The 17,716-nt window shown below is 32.7% G+C and overlaps 1 protein-coding gene, 1 long non-coding RNA gene and 1 other non-coding gene across 3 annotated transcripts; all 3 read left to right on the plus strand.

Moving 5' to 3' along the window:
- Positions 1-449: 449 nt before the first annotated feature.
- TRNAR-CCU (transfer RNA arginine (anticodon CCU)) lies at positions 450-522 on the plus strand. The gene has a single exon. It is a non-coding gene; the product is annotated as a tRNA-Arg (tRNA).
- A 119-nt stretch (positions 523-641) lies between these two features.
- LOC146952558 (putative carboxylesterase 17) lies at positions 642-1,996 on the plus strand. The gene has a single exon (XM_085703086.1). It carries the CDS (start codon positions 772-774, stop codon positions 1,708-1,710), a length of 939 nt encoding a protein of 312 aa, XP_085559212.1. The 5' UTR covers positions 642-771; the 3' UTR covers positions 1,711-1,996.
- A 10,686-nt stretch (positions 1,997-12,682) lies between these two features.
- Positions 12,683-14,222, plus strand: LOC146952559 (uncharacterized). Its single transcript, XR_015006775.1, has 2 exons — positions 12,683-12,823; positions 13,915-14,222. It is a non-coding gene; the product is annotated as an uncharacterized LOC146952559 (long non-coding RNA).
- Positions 14,223-17,716: the final 3,494 nt, after the last annotated feature.

Below are 17,716 nucleotides of genomic sequence, written 5' to 3' on the forward strand. Positions count from 1 at the left end.
TAAAATTTAGGACTAGTAGTAGTGACATGGGGCAAAAAAACAATGGAAATCGTGTATAGCCGGAGATGTTAGACTTTTATAATACGGTGAATTAAAGTTTGAATTTCGGTGCACAATGCATACGATTTTCTTTAACCTTTAGTGGAGAGGGAAACCAAAAAGTATCATTGTTCAAAGAATAACCCAAGAAATATTATTTTTTTACTAATTTTTTGCTCTCTGTGACAAACATTTATGAGACATAAACAAAATATACAATTTTTTTTTAACATTCAGATTCGCAGGGAAAAACCACTTGAAATTGTATATTGTATATTTTTTTTTTGTGGAGCTTGTCAACCACTTGAACCCAATTATTTGAATAAAATATACAATATACACAACTTTTTTGCAAAAACAACAGTCATAAAAGTAAACATAATGTAAGTTACGGTAAAGACAAACAACAAGCGCCTGTAGCTCAGTGGATAGAGCGTCTGTTTCCTAAGCAGAAAGTCGTAGGTTCGACCCCTACCTGGCGCGCATCATGATTTTCCTCAAACTTTTTTAGCTCTGTTCTTTTGTTTCATGAAAAAAAAAAACACCACAACATTTTAACTTCAAGTATAAGGCACGATTTGCATGACCAACCTAACAAGACCTACACACACATTGCAACCACCAAGAGTGTAATCAACATTATGGTAAAAAAAAAAACACAAACAATATTTTCAGCTTATGTATAAAATAGCCTAGAACCACTTCAGTTTTGTGCAAGTAACACAAAACAAAATGTCCTTAATAGCAGAAGCACCAGAATTTCTTCAAGTGTTCTCTGATGGAACAGTGAAACGTTTCAACCCAGAGATAGCACCACCATCATTAGATTCATCCAACAAATACAAATCAAAAGACATAATCATTGACCCTTCAAAACCCATCACAGGAAGAATCTTCATTCCAAATAATCCAACCAAAAAACTCCTCCCCCTCTTAGTTTATTTCCATGGTGGTGGCTTTTGCATTGGTTCCACAACATGGCTAGGTTACAACAACTTCCTCGGAGATTTCTCCGTCGCATCACAATCCATTATTCTCTCTGTTGATTACCGGTTAGCACCGGAGCATCGTCTTCCAATAGCTTATGAAGATTGTTACTCATCACTTGAATGGCTTGGTGAAAATGTTAAAACCGAACATTTTCTACGACATGCTGATTTATCAAATGTTTTTCTCTCTGGTGATAGTGCTGGTGGTAACATTTCTCATTATGTTGCTGTTAAAGCTATTCAAAATGATGGGTTTTGTCCTGTGAAGATTAAAGGGGTTATGCTTATTCATCCTTATTTTGGGAGTGAGAAAAGGACTGAGAAAGAGATGGAGGAAGAAGGTGTTGAGGATGTGAGAATGAATGATATGTTTTGGAGATTGAGTTTGCCTGAAGATTCGAACCGCGATTTTTTTGGTTGTAATTTTGAGAAAGATGAGGTGAGTGAGAGTGTTTGGTTGAAGTTTCCTGCTGTTGAGGTTTATGTTGCTGGAAAGGATTTTTTGAAGGAAAGAGGTGTTATGTATGCTGAGTTTGTGAAGAAGAAAGGGGTGAAAGAGGTGAACGTTGTTGAGGCTGAAGAAGAGAAACATGTGTTTCATGTTTTTTATCCTGAATCTGATGCAACTAGGTTGCTTCAAAACCAGATGAGTCAGTTCATGAAGAAATGTTGTTTGCATTAGTGTGTTTGCTTGTGACAATAAGAAATTTATTTCAAAATAAAAAAAGGATTGTGATGTTTGTATTGGCGTAATTGATACATGAAACGAGGCTTTAATTTTTTGGTGCTACTACCTAAAATAAAAATATTGCCTCATTAGTAGAATGATGGTTCCATGTAGAATCTCTAAAGTCTTAATAACCCTCGGTCTTTACATTTCATGTTGCTAGTTAAATTCGGATATGAATTATGTGCACCATGTAGATTTGAATTTTATATGCAAAATGGATATTTTAAATCTAGGTTAAGAGTAGCGTCAAGATTGACACTAATGTGTTCATCTTTCTATTTTTTTATTGTGTTTAATTGTATGTTTATTTTATCATATTTGATTATAATTTCTTTTGGAATAATCACAATCAAATAAAGATTTAAATTATTTAAACTTGATGTAGGCTATGAGATAGATACTTCATTGCATATCTAATTAATGGCTAAAGAGACTCATCTGCAGAGAGTTCATTCTAAAACAGTAGTTACGATAACTTTTTGTTAAAAATGGGGGTATGATCGTTAAACACTCAACTCTTAAAAGGACTCAGTTGAGTCATAATATTTGAGGAGATAGTGTAGATTCATACTAAGTTAGCAACTTTACAGTAAAATCAACGAGCTTGTTGAAACCAGGATATTTGAGTACAAATGACGTACCAATCAAATACCTTATGGGAAATCTAGTCAGTGAGGCATAACATATATCGTTGGTTGTAATCAGTTGATTATAATGGATTAAGTCCTCAATTGTCTTTAGGTGAAATCTTTCTTCCGCGGGGATTAAAGATAACAATCAGTTTTTTTTTATTATAAGATAACAATCAGTTTAATTGTGAACTAGTATAAACATAGTGTGTCTTTCCATTTCCTCTTCTCTATTTAGATGCACAAAATTCTTTGTATTTTAGCTCTAACTTTACATTATCTTTTAATACGAGTTAGGTGATTTGGTAAAGAAATATATGTGTTGGGAAAACTTGTTAAGAAAGATTCAAAGTAAACATCTTACATTAGGCTCTGTTTGGTAAAAATAGCGGATAGCTGATAAGCTAACTGATAGCTTTTAGCTGATAAGCTAGCTGATAGCTTATAACTGATGACTGATAGCTGATAAGCTAATTAAAGTGTTTGGTAAAATTAGCGGTTCAACTAGCTGATAAATGTAAAATGACATAAAAGGACATTTTTAATTCATAAAATTATTAAATTATGTTCTTAATATATATTTTATATATTATTATTTTTTTTCTTTCAAAAAAATATTATTTTTTTTGTTGAAGTTTTATTTTAAATATATTCCATTTCCATTTTTATACTTTAAAAAAAATTCAAGTATAAAATAGAGGCAGAAGATTGAAAACGTAGGAAATTTGAAAAGTAGGAACAAAAAAAACAGAGGAACTGGAACGTAGGAACAAAAAAAAATAGAAGCAGAAGATTGAAAACGTAGGAAACTGGAAAAGTAGGAACAAAAAAAAATAGAGGAACTGGAACGTAGGAACAAAAAAAAAATAGAGGCAGAACATCGAAAACGTAATAAACGTGTTTTAATATATAAAGGGTAAAAGTGGGTTTTAATTAAAATTATAAGGGTAAAAATGGAAGAAAATATGAGAAGTTAAAAGCTATAAGCTCAAACGCTACTTGAAGTAGCTTTTGAAAAATAGCTTATAAGCTCCTGAAATAAGCTATAAGTTCGTTGTAAAAAGCGTTACCAAACAGAGCTATTTTTTGTCAGACGAGCTTATAAGCTATGAGCTAAAAGCTAAAAGCTCTTTTTTGGTGTTACCAAATTTAAGCAAAAGTTTTTGCATGGTCAACGCAATTCAAACCATCTATTTCTTGTGTTTTGCCTCCTCCATCACCATTTTCGAGATATAAAAAATGTTTGGTGCAATAAACGATAATACCATTATCGTAACTAGTTAAAGATTTTCATTTCAAGGGGTCCAAGTGATTGGAGTTGAAGTGTTTTGATTAATATGAGGTAGCTATCATATTAACCAGAAGAAGAATCACATTTTTTACCACTTGATATGTAATGTAATTAATCAAATTAAACAAAATTTCTTAATTACGGCTAAATAACAAAAATAAATTGATATTTGATATTGGATTCAAGAATAAAGAGGAAAAGGACACGCTCTTTTTTATCATAGAGATAAGATCATAATTGATGGTGAAATAGAAAGAGGTGGGAGGGGGAATGAAGAATGAGCTTAAAGAGGTCAAAATCCCTCTCATCGTTATAATTTAAGCTTTGATCATTTCCATCGACATACTATTTGTGACATTAAAATGATCTCGAAGATGAGGAATGTTATGAAAGAGAAAAAAGAAGATGAAAATGATGAATACAAAGGAGGAGAAGCAAGGCAAACTTTAATTTACGTCATAATTTGAAATATGAGGAATGTTAACAACATTCACTTTTCAACACTCTCTCTGGAATTCACTGTTTTATTGGATGAAATCAATGCATGTCCCACCATTTTGTGTGAGTTCAATTTTCAAAGTGTAGACCCACAATGATTTAAACCAATAAGAGAGTGAAAGTGTAGACCCACAATGATTTAAACCAATAAAAGAGTGAGTATTGGAGAGAGTGTTCAAAAGAGAGTGTTGCTAGCATTACTCTCTGAGATATTAATGTCGAGCCACAAATGCCACACCACAAGCTCTTATTGTCACATGTATAAAACTTAACATAGTGAGTGTGGTGCAAATACATGTACTAGGAATTCAACAAATGCATACAAAACTAGTATGGACACCCGTGCCAAGCACGGGCTAGAATTTCGTCGTAATTAAAACATTGGATGAAGATGTATTATTCTCATTTATGTGGTTGCTCTATGTCTAATGAGTAGATTAACACAAGTGTTGGCTCTTTCCATAAGGTCCAATGATGATATTATAACTCGGTTCGACTTTGCGAATGAAGCATGGGTGAATCCCAGTGACAAATGTCGGCTGCGGAGAGTCTTATACTTAAGTGAGATATGTTGATGTGTTGACTGTGAGCTAAAGTTTCACATTGGATGTGAGAGTAGATGTTGAGCAACATATAAGTGATATGATCCATATACATAATTTCTTAAGGTTTAGGTTAAGATGTGGTGTCAAACTCACGTGTGTGAATTATCTTTGTATGTTGAGATGATCATACTCAATGTAGGATTATGCGGAAATCACAATATTGTTATCAACCGGTTTTTTAGTTTTTGGATGTCATTTGTTTATTTTCATATTAAAGTTTAGTTTTTATATGGCATTCTCTTCCATATGTTTTTTTTTTCATTCAATGTCTATTATTTCAATTTATTCACTTTTCGACTTTTGTGGCAGGTGAAAATGGCAAATTGTCGATGTGTTATGTTGAGTTGACAAAAATATATATTTATTAGACAATTTAAAATCATGTAACGTTTTCCTTAAAAAAAATCATGTGACGTTTGTTTAATTGAATCTATTTTTTTGGTAAAATAATTACCCAAAAATCTCGGACTCCTTCGACCAACCCATAAAATAACCAGCAACTCACACTATTCTCTATACTCTCAAAAAAAATGCACAATACTTATTTTCTTTCGCCTATCTTCCCTTGTGTTTTAATTCCTTTTTTGATTTTTTTTTTGCTTTTAATTTTCTTTATTTCTTCTCATGGAAGAAAGAAACATAAACCCCTCTCCATTAACATCTCTCTTAAATGTGAGACATTATGTGCATAAGTTATCTCACTTATACATAAAGTTTCACATTGAATTCAATGGTAGATGGCGAGGAAAATATAAGTGAGATAACTTATGTACATAATGTCTTAAGATTTTAGATGAAGATGTGGTGTGAATCTTACTTTTGTGGTTGATCTTAGCCTAAACTGATTATATAAAAAAAAAAAAATAGGCTCCCTCAGAAGACACAATATTATGATGAACTATTTAGTTAGTTTTGGATATCATTTATTAAATTTTTTCATCTTAAAATTTATAGTTTAGGGATGTCATTTGCTTTGATGCTGTTTTTTTATTCAATATCTATTATTTCAAACCATTTTACTTTTAGTCTTTGGTGGGATCTAAGAATTGAAAAATGTAGAAGTGTTATGCTGAGTTGAAAAAAATACATGCTCATAAGCTCATTAGATATTTTAAGTCGATATGTGGTGTCAATCTCCATTGTGTGATTGTTCTTTGCATAATATGAAGATCAAACACAATACAGGCTCCCTGTGTCGTCCCAACATTAAGATAAACTATTTTGCTGGTGTTTAGATGTCATTTGTTATTTATTTTTTAACTTAAATATAGGTTTTGGATGTCATTCGCTCTCATGCCATTTTTTATTCAACCTTTATCATTTAAAATTACTTTACATTTGGTCTTTAGTGGGATGTTACAATAGAAAAATGCAGATGTGTTATGTTAGTTGACAATGCACATGCTTATTAGACATTTGAAAATGACGTGACGCTTTGTAAATTAAGTCTAATTTTTTGGTAAAATAATTACCCAAAAATCTTCAACCCCTTCAACAAACCCATATAATTACCGGCAACTCAGTTTATTCCCAATAATTTTTCGGATAAAGCATGCTACATATATTTTTTTCTCTAATCATTTTTATCATGTTCAAATTATTTTTTTGTATTCTATTTTTTCTTTTTAATTTCCTTTCTCTATTATCATGAAATAAATAAACATAAATTTGCCTCCATGAAATCACTATCAAACTACCTTTTTGAACATGATGTGCCTACGATTGACCTTATTTGACTATATCACATATTTACGGATGTGGATAGTCACACACTTGATTAACATATGTTAATGTATCAAGTGTGAGTTGACGTTCTACATTGGATAAAATAGTAGATTTTGAACAACATATAAGTGAGATAACACATATACTTAATGACTTAAGATTTTTTGTGAAGATGTGGTGAGGCAATCTCACTTATATGGTTGCTTTTGACCTAATATGGTGATCTAACTCAATGTAGGCTCATCTGAAAGTCTGAACATTATTCCAAAATTATGATAAACTACTTTGTTAGGTATTGGATGACATTTGTTAATTTTTTATCTTAAATTTTAGTTATTGGTTGTTATTCACTTTCATGCTATATCTTTTATTTAACCTCTATTATTTCAAATTCATTCACTTTTGATCTTTGGTTGGATTTGACAATGAAAAATTGCATGTGTTTTGCTAATTTGACAAAATAAAGGGTTGTTGTATTTATTATTAAAACAACGTGACATTTTTTATTTAGTTTAATTTTTTTGGTAAAATATATACTAAAAAATTTCGAACTCCTTCAACAAACTCGTAAATCACCAGGAATTCACTCTATTCTATATACTCTTGTAGACAAAGCACAAACATTTCTTTTTTTCTTATCATCTGTCTCATGTTTGAATTGTTTTTTTGTCTTCTATCTTTTTCTGATTTACTTTCTCTCTTCTCATGAATGAAAAGAATAAAAACATTCATCCATTAAATCACCACCAACCCACTTTTATAGCATGTTATGTTTTCTCTAATCTTATTTGGTTATGTTACCAGATTACAAATGTAAAAAGTTTCACACGTAAATGAGATATGTTAATATGTCATATATGAGTTAAAACTTCATATTGGATGCAAGAGTATGTGGTGAGAAACATATAAATGAGATGACTTATATACCTTAGTGCGTTAAATATTAGGACGGAGATGTGGTGTCAATTTCATCTTTGTGGTTACTCTTAGCCTAATGTGATTATCCATGAGAAGACTTTTGGTATTTGCTGGAAAGTAACCATGGAAAAATATTGATGTGTTACTTGAGCTGATAAATTACATATTTATTTAACATTTTAAACGATGTGATACTTTTTTAATTAAGTAAAAAAGAAATGGTAAAAAGAAACGTCATGTTAAACATTCCCTTAATTAAGGGGTGTGATCGTAAAAAGAAGTGGTATACTTATTCAGTCATTTAAATTGAAAATAAATCATATTTACATCAAACTGAAGAAAATATCTATATTTACGATAATGTGTATTATTTATTTTTTTATGAACGATGATGTATATATGCTTGTTAGTAAGCATTCCATTAAAATTCACCAAAAGAAAAATATGCTTGTTGGTGGACATATTCAAAACTACCAAATACATTTGAAAAAAAATAAAAGAATATATTTTGCATTGCAGATGTTTTTCTCACAAAGAAAACTTGTTATTTTTAATTTATTTATTTTTTATAAGTGAAAGTTTAGTGAGTTAGACTCCAAGGGCTCATCTGAATTAGGATAGATTTTGAGATTTATCGAGCTCTAATCGAGATACTTACGTACCACCCATCAAGAAGTTTTCACGTTAGCAGTAAAAGCTAAACTCACGACAATTGAACCGAATCTTCATTGAGCAAGAATATATGTTTTTGATACTAAATGGGAGAAATCCATAAATTGAAAGTTGAATTAGGAAAACATGTCAGTACCATTTGAAAGACATTTATTTAACAAATTAGTAAACACCCACAATTAACATATATCGGCATAACTTGACCCAAAAAAAAAAATATAGACATAATTGATTTTTTGTGTAAATGCTGATATAAAAACATTTAATTTAGAATGGTGCCATAATCATCATGGACAATTTTAAATATTTATTTGAATATTTTGTTTTATAAAAATGAAACATAATAGCATGAAATGGGGTAGGAAATGAGAGACCGTCATGTGTACTTTATATGTAATGTAAAACAAATGTTTATTATAAAGATAAGGATATTTTTTTTTTTGACGGATAAGGATAAAAAATATAAAGATCTGTAGTGTGATTGAGAATATGCTTATATTGTCGATATATGTTGATTTAGTTGATAATAAATTTTGACTCCAGCCCCCATTAAAGTGTGAGTACAATTCTCAATACCAGCGTTAGGACATCCTCGATGGATAATACATTGTAATCTCTTTTTGATTCTTGAGATTTTCTCTTTGGACTCAACTCACCTAAATAAAGAGAGATATTGACAAAAAAAAATCTCACCTAAATAAAATTATTAAAAAAACGAATATGTTTTTTTAGGGGAAAAGATAATATGTTTATATGAGTAAAAAAAGGAACATACTTGTATGGTGCGCTTTTTTCTTGTGCTATTTTTTATTGTTATAAACACATTAAAATATATTAATTTCCAACTTTTATTCTGATGATATAATTCAATGCAAGGTTTTTCCTAAATAATTCATTTCCATTTGGAAAATACGTACACTTGATTTTATCAATGTCTATGATTGGCAAAAAAACTGTGAGGACCAAATGTTGATTGCAATTAAATTGAAGAAATCAAATAAGAAAAATGGGACAATAACCTTTACCGGTTTTCATGGAAAATAATTTCATTTCTTTTGCATAATGAGGAATGCTGTAACACCCCGTTTTCCCAACATAAAAATTTCATTTAAAATCAGAGTATTTTGATCACAACGGAATGTCACATACTTCATTTAAATCATAAAATGGATAATAATGATTATCCTTCAAATTCAACATCATGAAATATCTTAAACTATTGCAGCGGAAAATAGTTCAACCTTTTAAAGTCTTGGCACGCAGGCCTTATTGGAAAATCTCATAAATTAGTTCATAAAAGAGACACGTAAGGAATAGAAGTAAAAGCAAGCCCCCATCCCGTTACGTATCAGAGCACCTAGACACCAACTGAGGAGTCCACTCACGAACGCCTCTAATCTTTATTACCTGCACATTACCCACGGTCGAGGCAACATATACGCAGAAGGGGTGAGATTTCATAATCAATACATTAAGCATATAATCCAATAAAATGCATTTAACAACTTAAACATTAATAACATATCAACAATTAACAATTGGCATATTTTTCATTACATAACAAATACGATCATCAAATACCATTACTAATTTTCATCACAAATCATAATCAACTTAACACTCAACTTGACGACACAACTCATCCTTGACCATGCAACTCTATCAACTCAACAACAACCTAACAACACGACTCATCCTTGACCATGCAACTCTATCAACTCGACAACAACTCGACAACTTAGACATCATGAACTTCTTGATATGCAAATGCATGTGGTACCAATCAGCAACAAAATGAGCATAATAGGCTCTTCAACGTGTGAGCACAAAGGCTGCCGGGCCTAAAGCCCCCAACTTTAATGAGCACAAAGGCTGCCGGGCCTAAAGCCCCCAACTTTAGTGAGCACAAAGGCTGCCGGGCCTAAAGCCCCCAACTTTAATGAGCACAAAGGCTGCCGGGCCTAAAGCCCCCAACTTTAATGAGTATGCAATGAACTCAACTTCCAACAACTTAGACAACGACGTGTACAACTCATACGACTCATAATCACGGACGACTTCTTAAATTCCAACAACATAGACTGACTCATGCAACCTCAAGACACCAACAGTCGACAACAGAAAACAGCAGCAACATACAACAATTAACAACACTGGAATGTGTTAACATTCACTTAAAGAATTAATTACATCAATATAAATAGCACAAAACATCATTATAGCATTCATGTAGTAACACTTCTAATTTCAGTCACCATAACAGACTTCTGGAGCTTATGAAAGCATCCTAAACAGCTCTCTAACTTACTTCTAAGGTCATCTCAAGACTACACGTGCGAAAGGATCGCATCGGGACAATTTTGGGCAACTAACAGCCTAACTCGCAGTGGCGAGTAACTTCACTCGCAATGGCGAGCAAAGTGTGCATTCTGGGTTCCTACGTATTTACTCGCAGTGGCGAGTTATTCTGCTCGCAGTTGCGAGCTTACAGGTCACTCGCAGTTGCGAGTTGCATTGCTCGCAGTTGCGAGTTCTGGGTTCTAGCTCGCAGATGCGAGTGTTCTTGCTCGCAGGTGCGAGCGATGAATGTCAGTACGGCCAGAAACCTAAAAATCACAACTTTTCACCTATATTCACGATTCCTTCATCCAAATAGCATCTAATTATCATCTTAAGTCATATCTAAGGTCTGTACACTAATTTTGCATCAATCTAACATCTGTTCTTGATTCATTCATCAAAATTGATCCTAACCTAATTCCCAATTCTCACCAAAACTTAACCTAATCATGCTAAATTCATCCTATAGAATTATACCCTTAATAATATTGAAAATTAGTCTCACCCTTACCTTGTAATTGCAGAATCGATAGCCTCTCCCTCTGGTTCTCCTCTTCTGACTTTTCTCCCTTTTCTCCAAAAGCGTTTCACGTAAAAACGTTTCCCACTTATGTCTGTATTATTTATTTACTCTTATTACTCATCTCACCTATAAACTTACTCTTTCCACCTCACAGCCCAACTTCTAATATTTTTATTTTATTTCTAATATCTTATTTTATTTAATAATAAAATAAGCCACACCAACATAACAACTTCGCAACATCATATACTCCACATAATTTCTTCATAAATCGTATAACTTACTCAAATCATAAATCACATAAATTACTCAAATTATAAATCATATAAGCATATATTTATAAATATATTCTAAACTTCATTGAATTAATTAAATAGTTAAGACGGGCGTTACAACTCTCCCCAACTTATAGAATTTTCGTCCTCGAAAATTTACCTCAAGAAAACAACTCTGGATAAGACTCCATCATCTTACTCTCTAGCTCCCATGTCAGGCTTTCACCAGTCGTTCCACTCCAAACAACTCTCACTAGAGGTGTGACACCCTATTTTTTTATGCATTATTTAGTGTGTTTTTGCGGTATTTTACTCTGAATTAACTGTTAATTAAATTCTTTTTAGAGAGTGAATTTAGGAAAAATAATGTTATATATTAGTACTATAATATTATAACAGGCTATGTTAAAAATTTCGGCTTAAAATTCTACCGGATTTCGGACAGCGATTTGCTCGACTGTATAAATTTTATTACCGAAATAAATAAATAAATATATTTTTGAAACCAGAAAAATATATATGATAGGATTATATGATTAATTATATTATTTATGATTATTTTTTTAAAAAAAGTATTAGATAAGAATGTACACTATGCTGATAAGAATTAGCTTATCCATTGGCGTGGCAGATACATGAAGGTTACTTGAGTATATCTCTTACAGTGATTAAACTAAGGACGTGTTGCTTTGTTCACCATAATAGACTACACTTATTTACTTATAAATAGGCAATTGGTACTCCTTATTAAATCACAAAACCTGCACATACCTAATAGCAGAAGCAGAACTAAACTAAGGTAACTCTTAGTTCTCTCTTATTTTTTTAACTACTTTGTTTAATGGTCCAAAAACAAACTAGTTCTTTTATTCCTTTGTTTTGTTTGTATTATGTTTGTCCAAAAAAATTATTTATTGTAACGTAGCTACCACTATAACATAGTTTGGTCTTTCAATAAACTTTTGTTAAAATTAATATTTTACCTATGCCATAGAGAACCAAAACTATAAATCTCACTAGATCCTCACAAATAAAATAAAATGAAATGAGTTATGTTTTAACTTAGCCATATTTAGTGATAGAGCTGATTAAAAGGGAATAGTCATTTTTTTTTATTAGTAACAAGAAATTATTTATTAAATTTAGGAGTTTAAACACTTGATTATATTAATTATGTAGATTTAATTAAGTTGTATCTATTGATATAGATAAATGAAATAATCTACCGTTGATGTTTTTGTTTATAAATTAGACACTAGAAACTATAAAAATAAAATAGTAGGTATTAGAAGTTATTTTTAAAAGTTTTGATAACTCATAATTATTTCTGAAAGATTGGGTTAAAACTAGTAAAAATTGATTAAACTAGTTCATTATAGCTATTGGAAAATTGTCTCTAGAATTTTTTCAATGTTAATGTTGTTACGTTCCAAATTTATGGTCAACTCTATAATTATTAAAATTACCTTAACTTTTAGCATTTAATAATTTTAGTGTTTATTTCAATGATAGTTAGTTAAGAGATAATTATTTTGATGAGTAATTAGGTGTTGAAGAAGGTGATTACTCAAGTTTTGAAAAGCTGAAAGGTAAGGGGATATACTTTAGAGAACGCCCAAGATATATATGTATATTATCACATGAGATTAAGAAAATTTGTGTATTTAATTGTAGTATTAATCTATTTTAAATATATATATATATTATTAATGAGCAAATTTGATTATTTATATTATTTATTGAAATGGACAGTAAGTAGAAAGAAGAAATTCTAGAAAACATTCTAAATATTATGCATACATATATATATGATAAGTAATCAGTTAAACGTGGTATTGTAAGTATATATAATATATTTTTCTTAATTTATTTATCTTATAACTAACTCACAGTTATTATTATTAATTTTATTTGAAGAAATTTCTCTTAAGGTACATTTATGACTTTTGACAATTAAATTGTTAAGTTGATTGTTGATGAAAACAGTTGTGTTGAAGATTTACAAAAATAATAATTTTTGTAAAGAGTAATACAGGTTGTTTCTTATAATACGATAACGTATATAAGACTGAGGATAGGTTCGGTTGGGTCGACTACAGACCTTCTGGGGATCACAGGCGTTTTGAACTCCTACCAATAGTTAATGATAGCTTCTCTAACTGGAGGAAATCATAATACCCGACGCAGTGATACCTGACTGTGCAGGACTATCTATAATAAGGTGCAGCGATCGGGCCAGAATGGTTGGAGTAGAGATTATATATCTACTCATTGCAAACAATCATGTTATGGCAGTTGAGACGGCCTTACACTCATAATAGAGGTCTCCATGGAGTAGGTTTAACCAAGATGCTACTAACAAGTCAAAACTATAAACTTTGTATTGATTATGATAAAGTGTTAAGTGATCTTTGTTTTTGACTAACTTTGATGTGCGTGATTGCGATAAATTTTTGTGTTCTCAATTGATTTATATTTTCTTGTGATTATTTAATTTCTATGTGGTTATTTAAATTTTTGTAGGATTTAATAGTGAAAGAAATTACATGTATAATTTTGTTATATATTTCTTTATTTGAAAAACATTATATGTAACTATAAAATATTATATATCATCATGTAATATTATTAAGCATTTAGTTAACCTTGTGTGCGAGTATTTCACCCTTACAATTTGCAGATAATGTCGGGGAAGTCATTGAGTCACTCGGGGAACCGAAGGATTGAGTGTCTGGAGGAAATAGGAGATGCAGTTTGGGAATTGGATATGGTGTCCCAAACACTGATATGCACAGGAATAAGTAGGACAACCATAGGAATCGAAAAACTAGTTATCTCTCATTATGTTTAATTAGTTTGACTTAAATATGACGTACTTTAACTTGCAGGTGTTTGTAAAATATCTAACTAACCCTGACAAGCCTGAGTATGTAAGCCTAAGGGCAAGATAATTAACGTCGTGTAGAATATATTGATGCATATTTTATATCCTTGTGTTTTATTTATTTTTATGTTTTACGATCAAGAGCTAAGACTTTTATTTAAAAAAAAAAATGCAAGAAAGATATTTATTTAAATTAAATTTTTAGTAACCAAATTAATTTACTAGTAAAAGTAAGTTTTATGAACTTAATTCGCGTTAGACACTTAAGTATTAAGACATAACACCATTTTCTAACGTTATGGAAAATGGGGCGTTACAAGAGGAATCTCCTTGCCTCTCAACGTCTTCATCTTGCGATCATCAATCCTCAAGGGTAAGGTCTCTACCGTAAGGTTGTCTCTAACTTGCACATCATCACTCTGAATCACATGGGACGGGTCTGGAACATACTTCCTCAATTGCGACACATGGAACACATCATGCAAATTCGATAAATGGGGTGGTAAGCCAACTCTATAAGCCACCGTGCCAATTCTCTCGGATATCTGATAAGGACCAATAAACTTTGGAGTCAACTTCTTTGACTTCAATGCACGACCGACACCGGTCGTTGGAGTAACTCTCAAGAACACATGGTCTCCCTCTTGAAACTCAAGGTCTTTCTTACGCTTATCATGGTAGCTCTTCTGTCGACTCTGCGACGCTTTCATCTTCTCTTGAATCATTTTCACCTTCTCGGTAGTCTGTTGAACAATTTCTGGTCCTAGAACCACACTTTCACCTGTCTCAAACCAACACAACGGAGTCCTACACCTCCGACCATACAAAGCCTCGAAAGGTGCCATCCCAATACTGGAATGATAGCTATTGTTATAAGTGAACTCTATCAACGGAAGATGACTATCCCAAGTTCCACCTTGCTCAAGCACACATACTCTCAACAAATCCTCAAGTGACTGAATCGTTCTTTCCGACTGACCATCTGTCTGAGGATGATAAGCCGAACTCAATCTCAACTTAGAACCTAAAGCCTCTTGCAAACTCTTCCAAAATCTAGAAGTAAATCGTGGATCTCTATCTGACACGATGCTTGAAGGAACACCATGCAATTTCACTATGTCTCGAATATAAATCTCTGCCAACTGAGCCACAGGAAAACTAATATTAATCGGAAGGAAATGTGCCGACTTCGTCAATCTGTCAACAATCACCCAAATAGCGTCATTTCCCTTAGGAGTATTCGGCAAACTTGTCACAAAATCCATGGATATACTATCCCATTTCCATTCTGGTACATCTAACGGTGTCATCAACCCAGCAGGTTTCTGATGCTCTACCTTCGACTTCTGACAAATCAAACAAGAGTACACAAATTGTGCCACATCACGTTTCAATCCTGACCACCAAAACAGCTTCTTTAAATCATGATACATCTTTGTAGCTCCCGGATGAATGCTCAAGCTACTCCTATGACTCTCTTCCAGAATCATCCTTTTTATCTCATCATTGTCTGGAATACAAATCCTACCTCGGAACCTCAACACACCTTGATCATCGACTTTAAAGTCACCATCTTCAGTTTGATTACTAGCAACCAACAAGTCCACAAACTTAACATCAACCTTCTGTGCATCTCTAATACTTTTCAAGAAATCGTTATCAATTTTCAGCATTCCTAACTTAACGCTCCGAGACGACATTTCACAAACTAAGCTCATATCTCTAAACTGTTCAAGTAGTTCAAATTCCTTCACCATCATAGCAAACATATGTAAAGTCCTCCTACTCAAGGCATCTACAACAACATTAGCTTTACCCGGATGATAATTCAAACTAAAATCATAATCCTTCAGCAATTCTAGCCACCTTCTCTGCCTCATATTCAACTCTTTTTGATCAAATAAATATTTCAGACTTTTATGATCACTAAACACCTCAAATCTGGAACCGTAAAAATAGTGTCTCCAAATTTTCAACACAAAAACCACAACTGCCAACTCTAAATCATGTGTAGGATAGTTCTTCTCATGTATTGTCAACTGTCTCGAGGCATAAGCCACTACCTTGCCATCTTGCATAAGCACACCACCTAAGCCAACTTGGACGCATCACAATAAACCACAAAAGGTTCATCAGGTTTCGGCAAAATCAAAATTGAAGCCGTCGTCAACCGCTTCTTCAATTCATTAAAACTGTTCTCACAATGAACATCCCACACAAAGGCTTTACCTTTACACGTCAACTGTGTTAACGGAAGTGCCAACTTAGAAAATCCTTCTATAAATCTTCGATAGTATCCTGCCAAACCCAAAAAGCTTCTAATCTCTGTAACTGACCTAGGAGTCTCCCATTGTGATACTGCTTCAACTTTAGATGGATCAACTGCAATACCACTACTAGAAATAACATGGCCCAGAAAACTTACCTCGTTCAACCAGAATTCACACTTAGACAATTTAGCATACAACTTCTTCTCTTTCAGCACTTGCAAAACGATTTTCAAATGTTCCGCATGTTCTTCTTCTGTCTTAGAGTAAATCAAAATATCATCGATGAACACAACCACAAAGCGATCCAAAAATGCATGGAAAATGCGATTCATATACTCCATAAACACGCCAGGCGCGTTACTCACACCAAAAGGCATCACCTTATATTCATAATGTCCATATCGCGTCCTAAAGGCCGTCTTCTGCATATCTTCATCTTTTACTTTAATCTGATGATAACCCGACCTTAAATCAATCTTGCTGAACACACGTGCACCCACCAGCTGGTCCATCAAATCATCAATTCTAGGAAGTGGATATCTATTCTTTATAGTTACTTTATTCAGTTGTCGATAATCAATGCACAACCTCATACTTCCATCTTTCTTCTTAACCAACAATACCGGCGCTCCCCAAGGTGAAACACCTGGTCTTATAAACTTCTTATCAAGTAAATCCTCCAACTGTTTCTTCGACTCAGTTAACTCAGATGCCGACATACGGTAAGGTGTCATAGACACAGGCTTCGTTCCCGGAATAAGATCAATGGAAAATTCAACCTCTCTCTCTGGCGGCAGACACTTCCTGATGTGCCGGTAAGATCAACAACAATCTCTTCAGGAAAACTTCGGGAAATCCTCATACAATTTGCAACTTATCACTCACTGCTTGATTCTCAATAGACAGTGACGCCATCAACGAAACCATCAAAATTCCATCACGTGCTAACTGCTTCACCTGCTTAGTAGACAAAACTCTGCTCCACTTTCTTCTTCGGCTGAAGAAAAGTACACCGACTTACTAAAACAATTAATACGGACATGGTTGTACTCCAACCAGTCCATACCAAGGGTTACACAACAAACAACAAACAGGACAACTCAAATACAGTACAAAACTGTAATACGACACAACGCGACTCTACTACTTGGCCGGACGGACCGACCTGCTCTGATACCAATTGTAACACCCCGTTTTCCCAACATAAAAATTTCATTTAAAATCAGAGTATTTTGATCACAACGGAATGTCACATACTTCATTTAAATCATAAAATGGATAATAATGATTATCCTTCAAATTCAACATCATGAAATATCTTAAACTAT

The sequence above is a fragment of the Medicago sativa genome, chromosome 1 (genome assembly GCF_051527215.1).
Source record: "Medicago sativa cultivar Bolivia chromosome 1, Bolivia_mono, whole genome shotgun sequence".
NCBI lineage: Eukaryota > Viridiplantae > Streptophyta > Magnoliopsida > Fabales > Fabaceae > Medicago > Medicago sativa.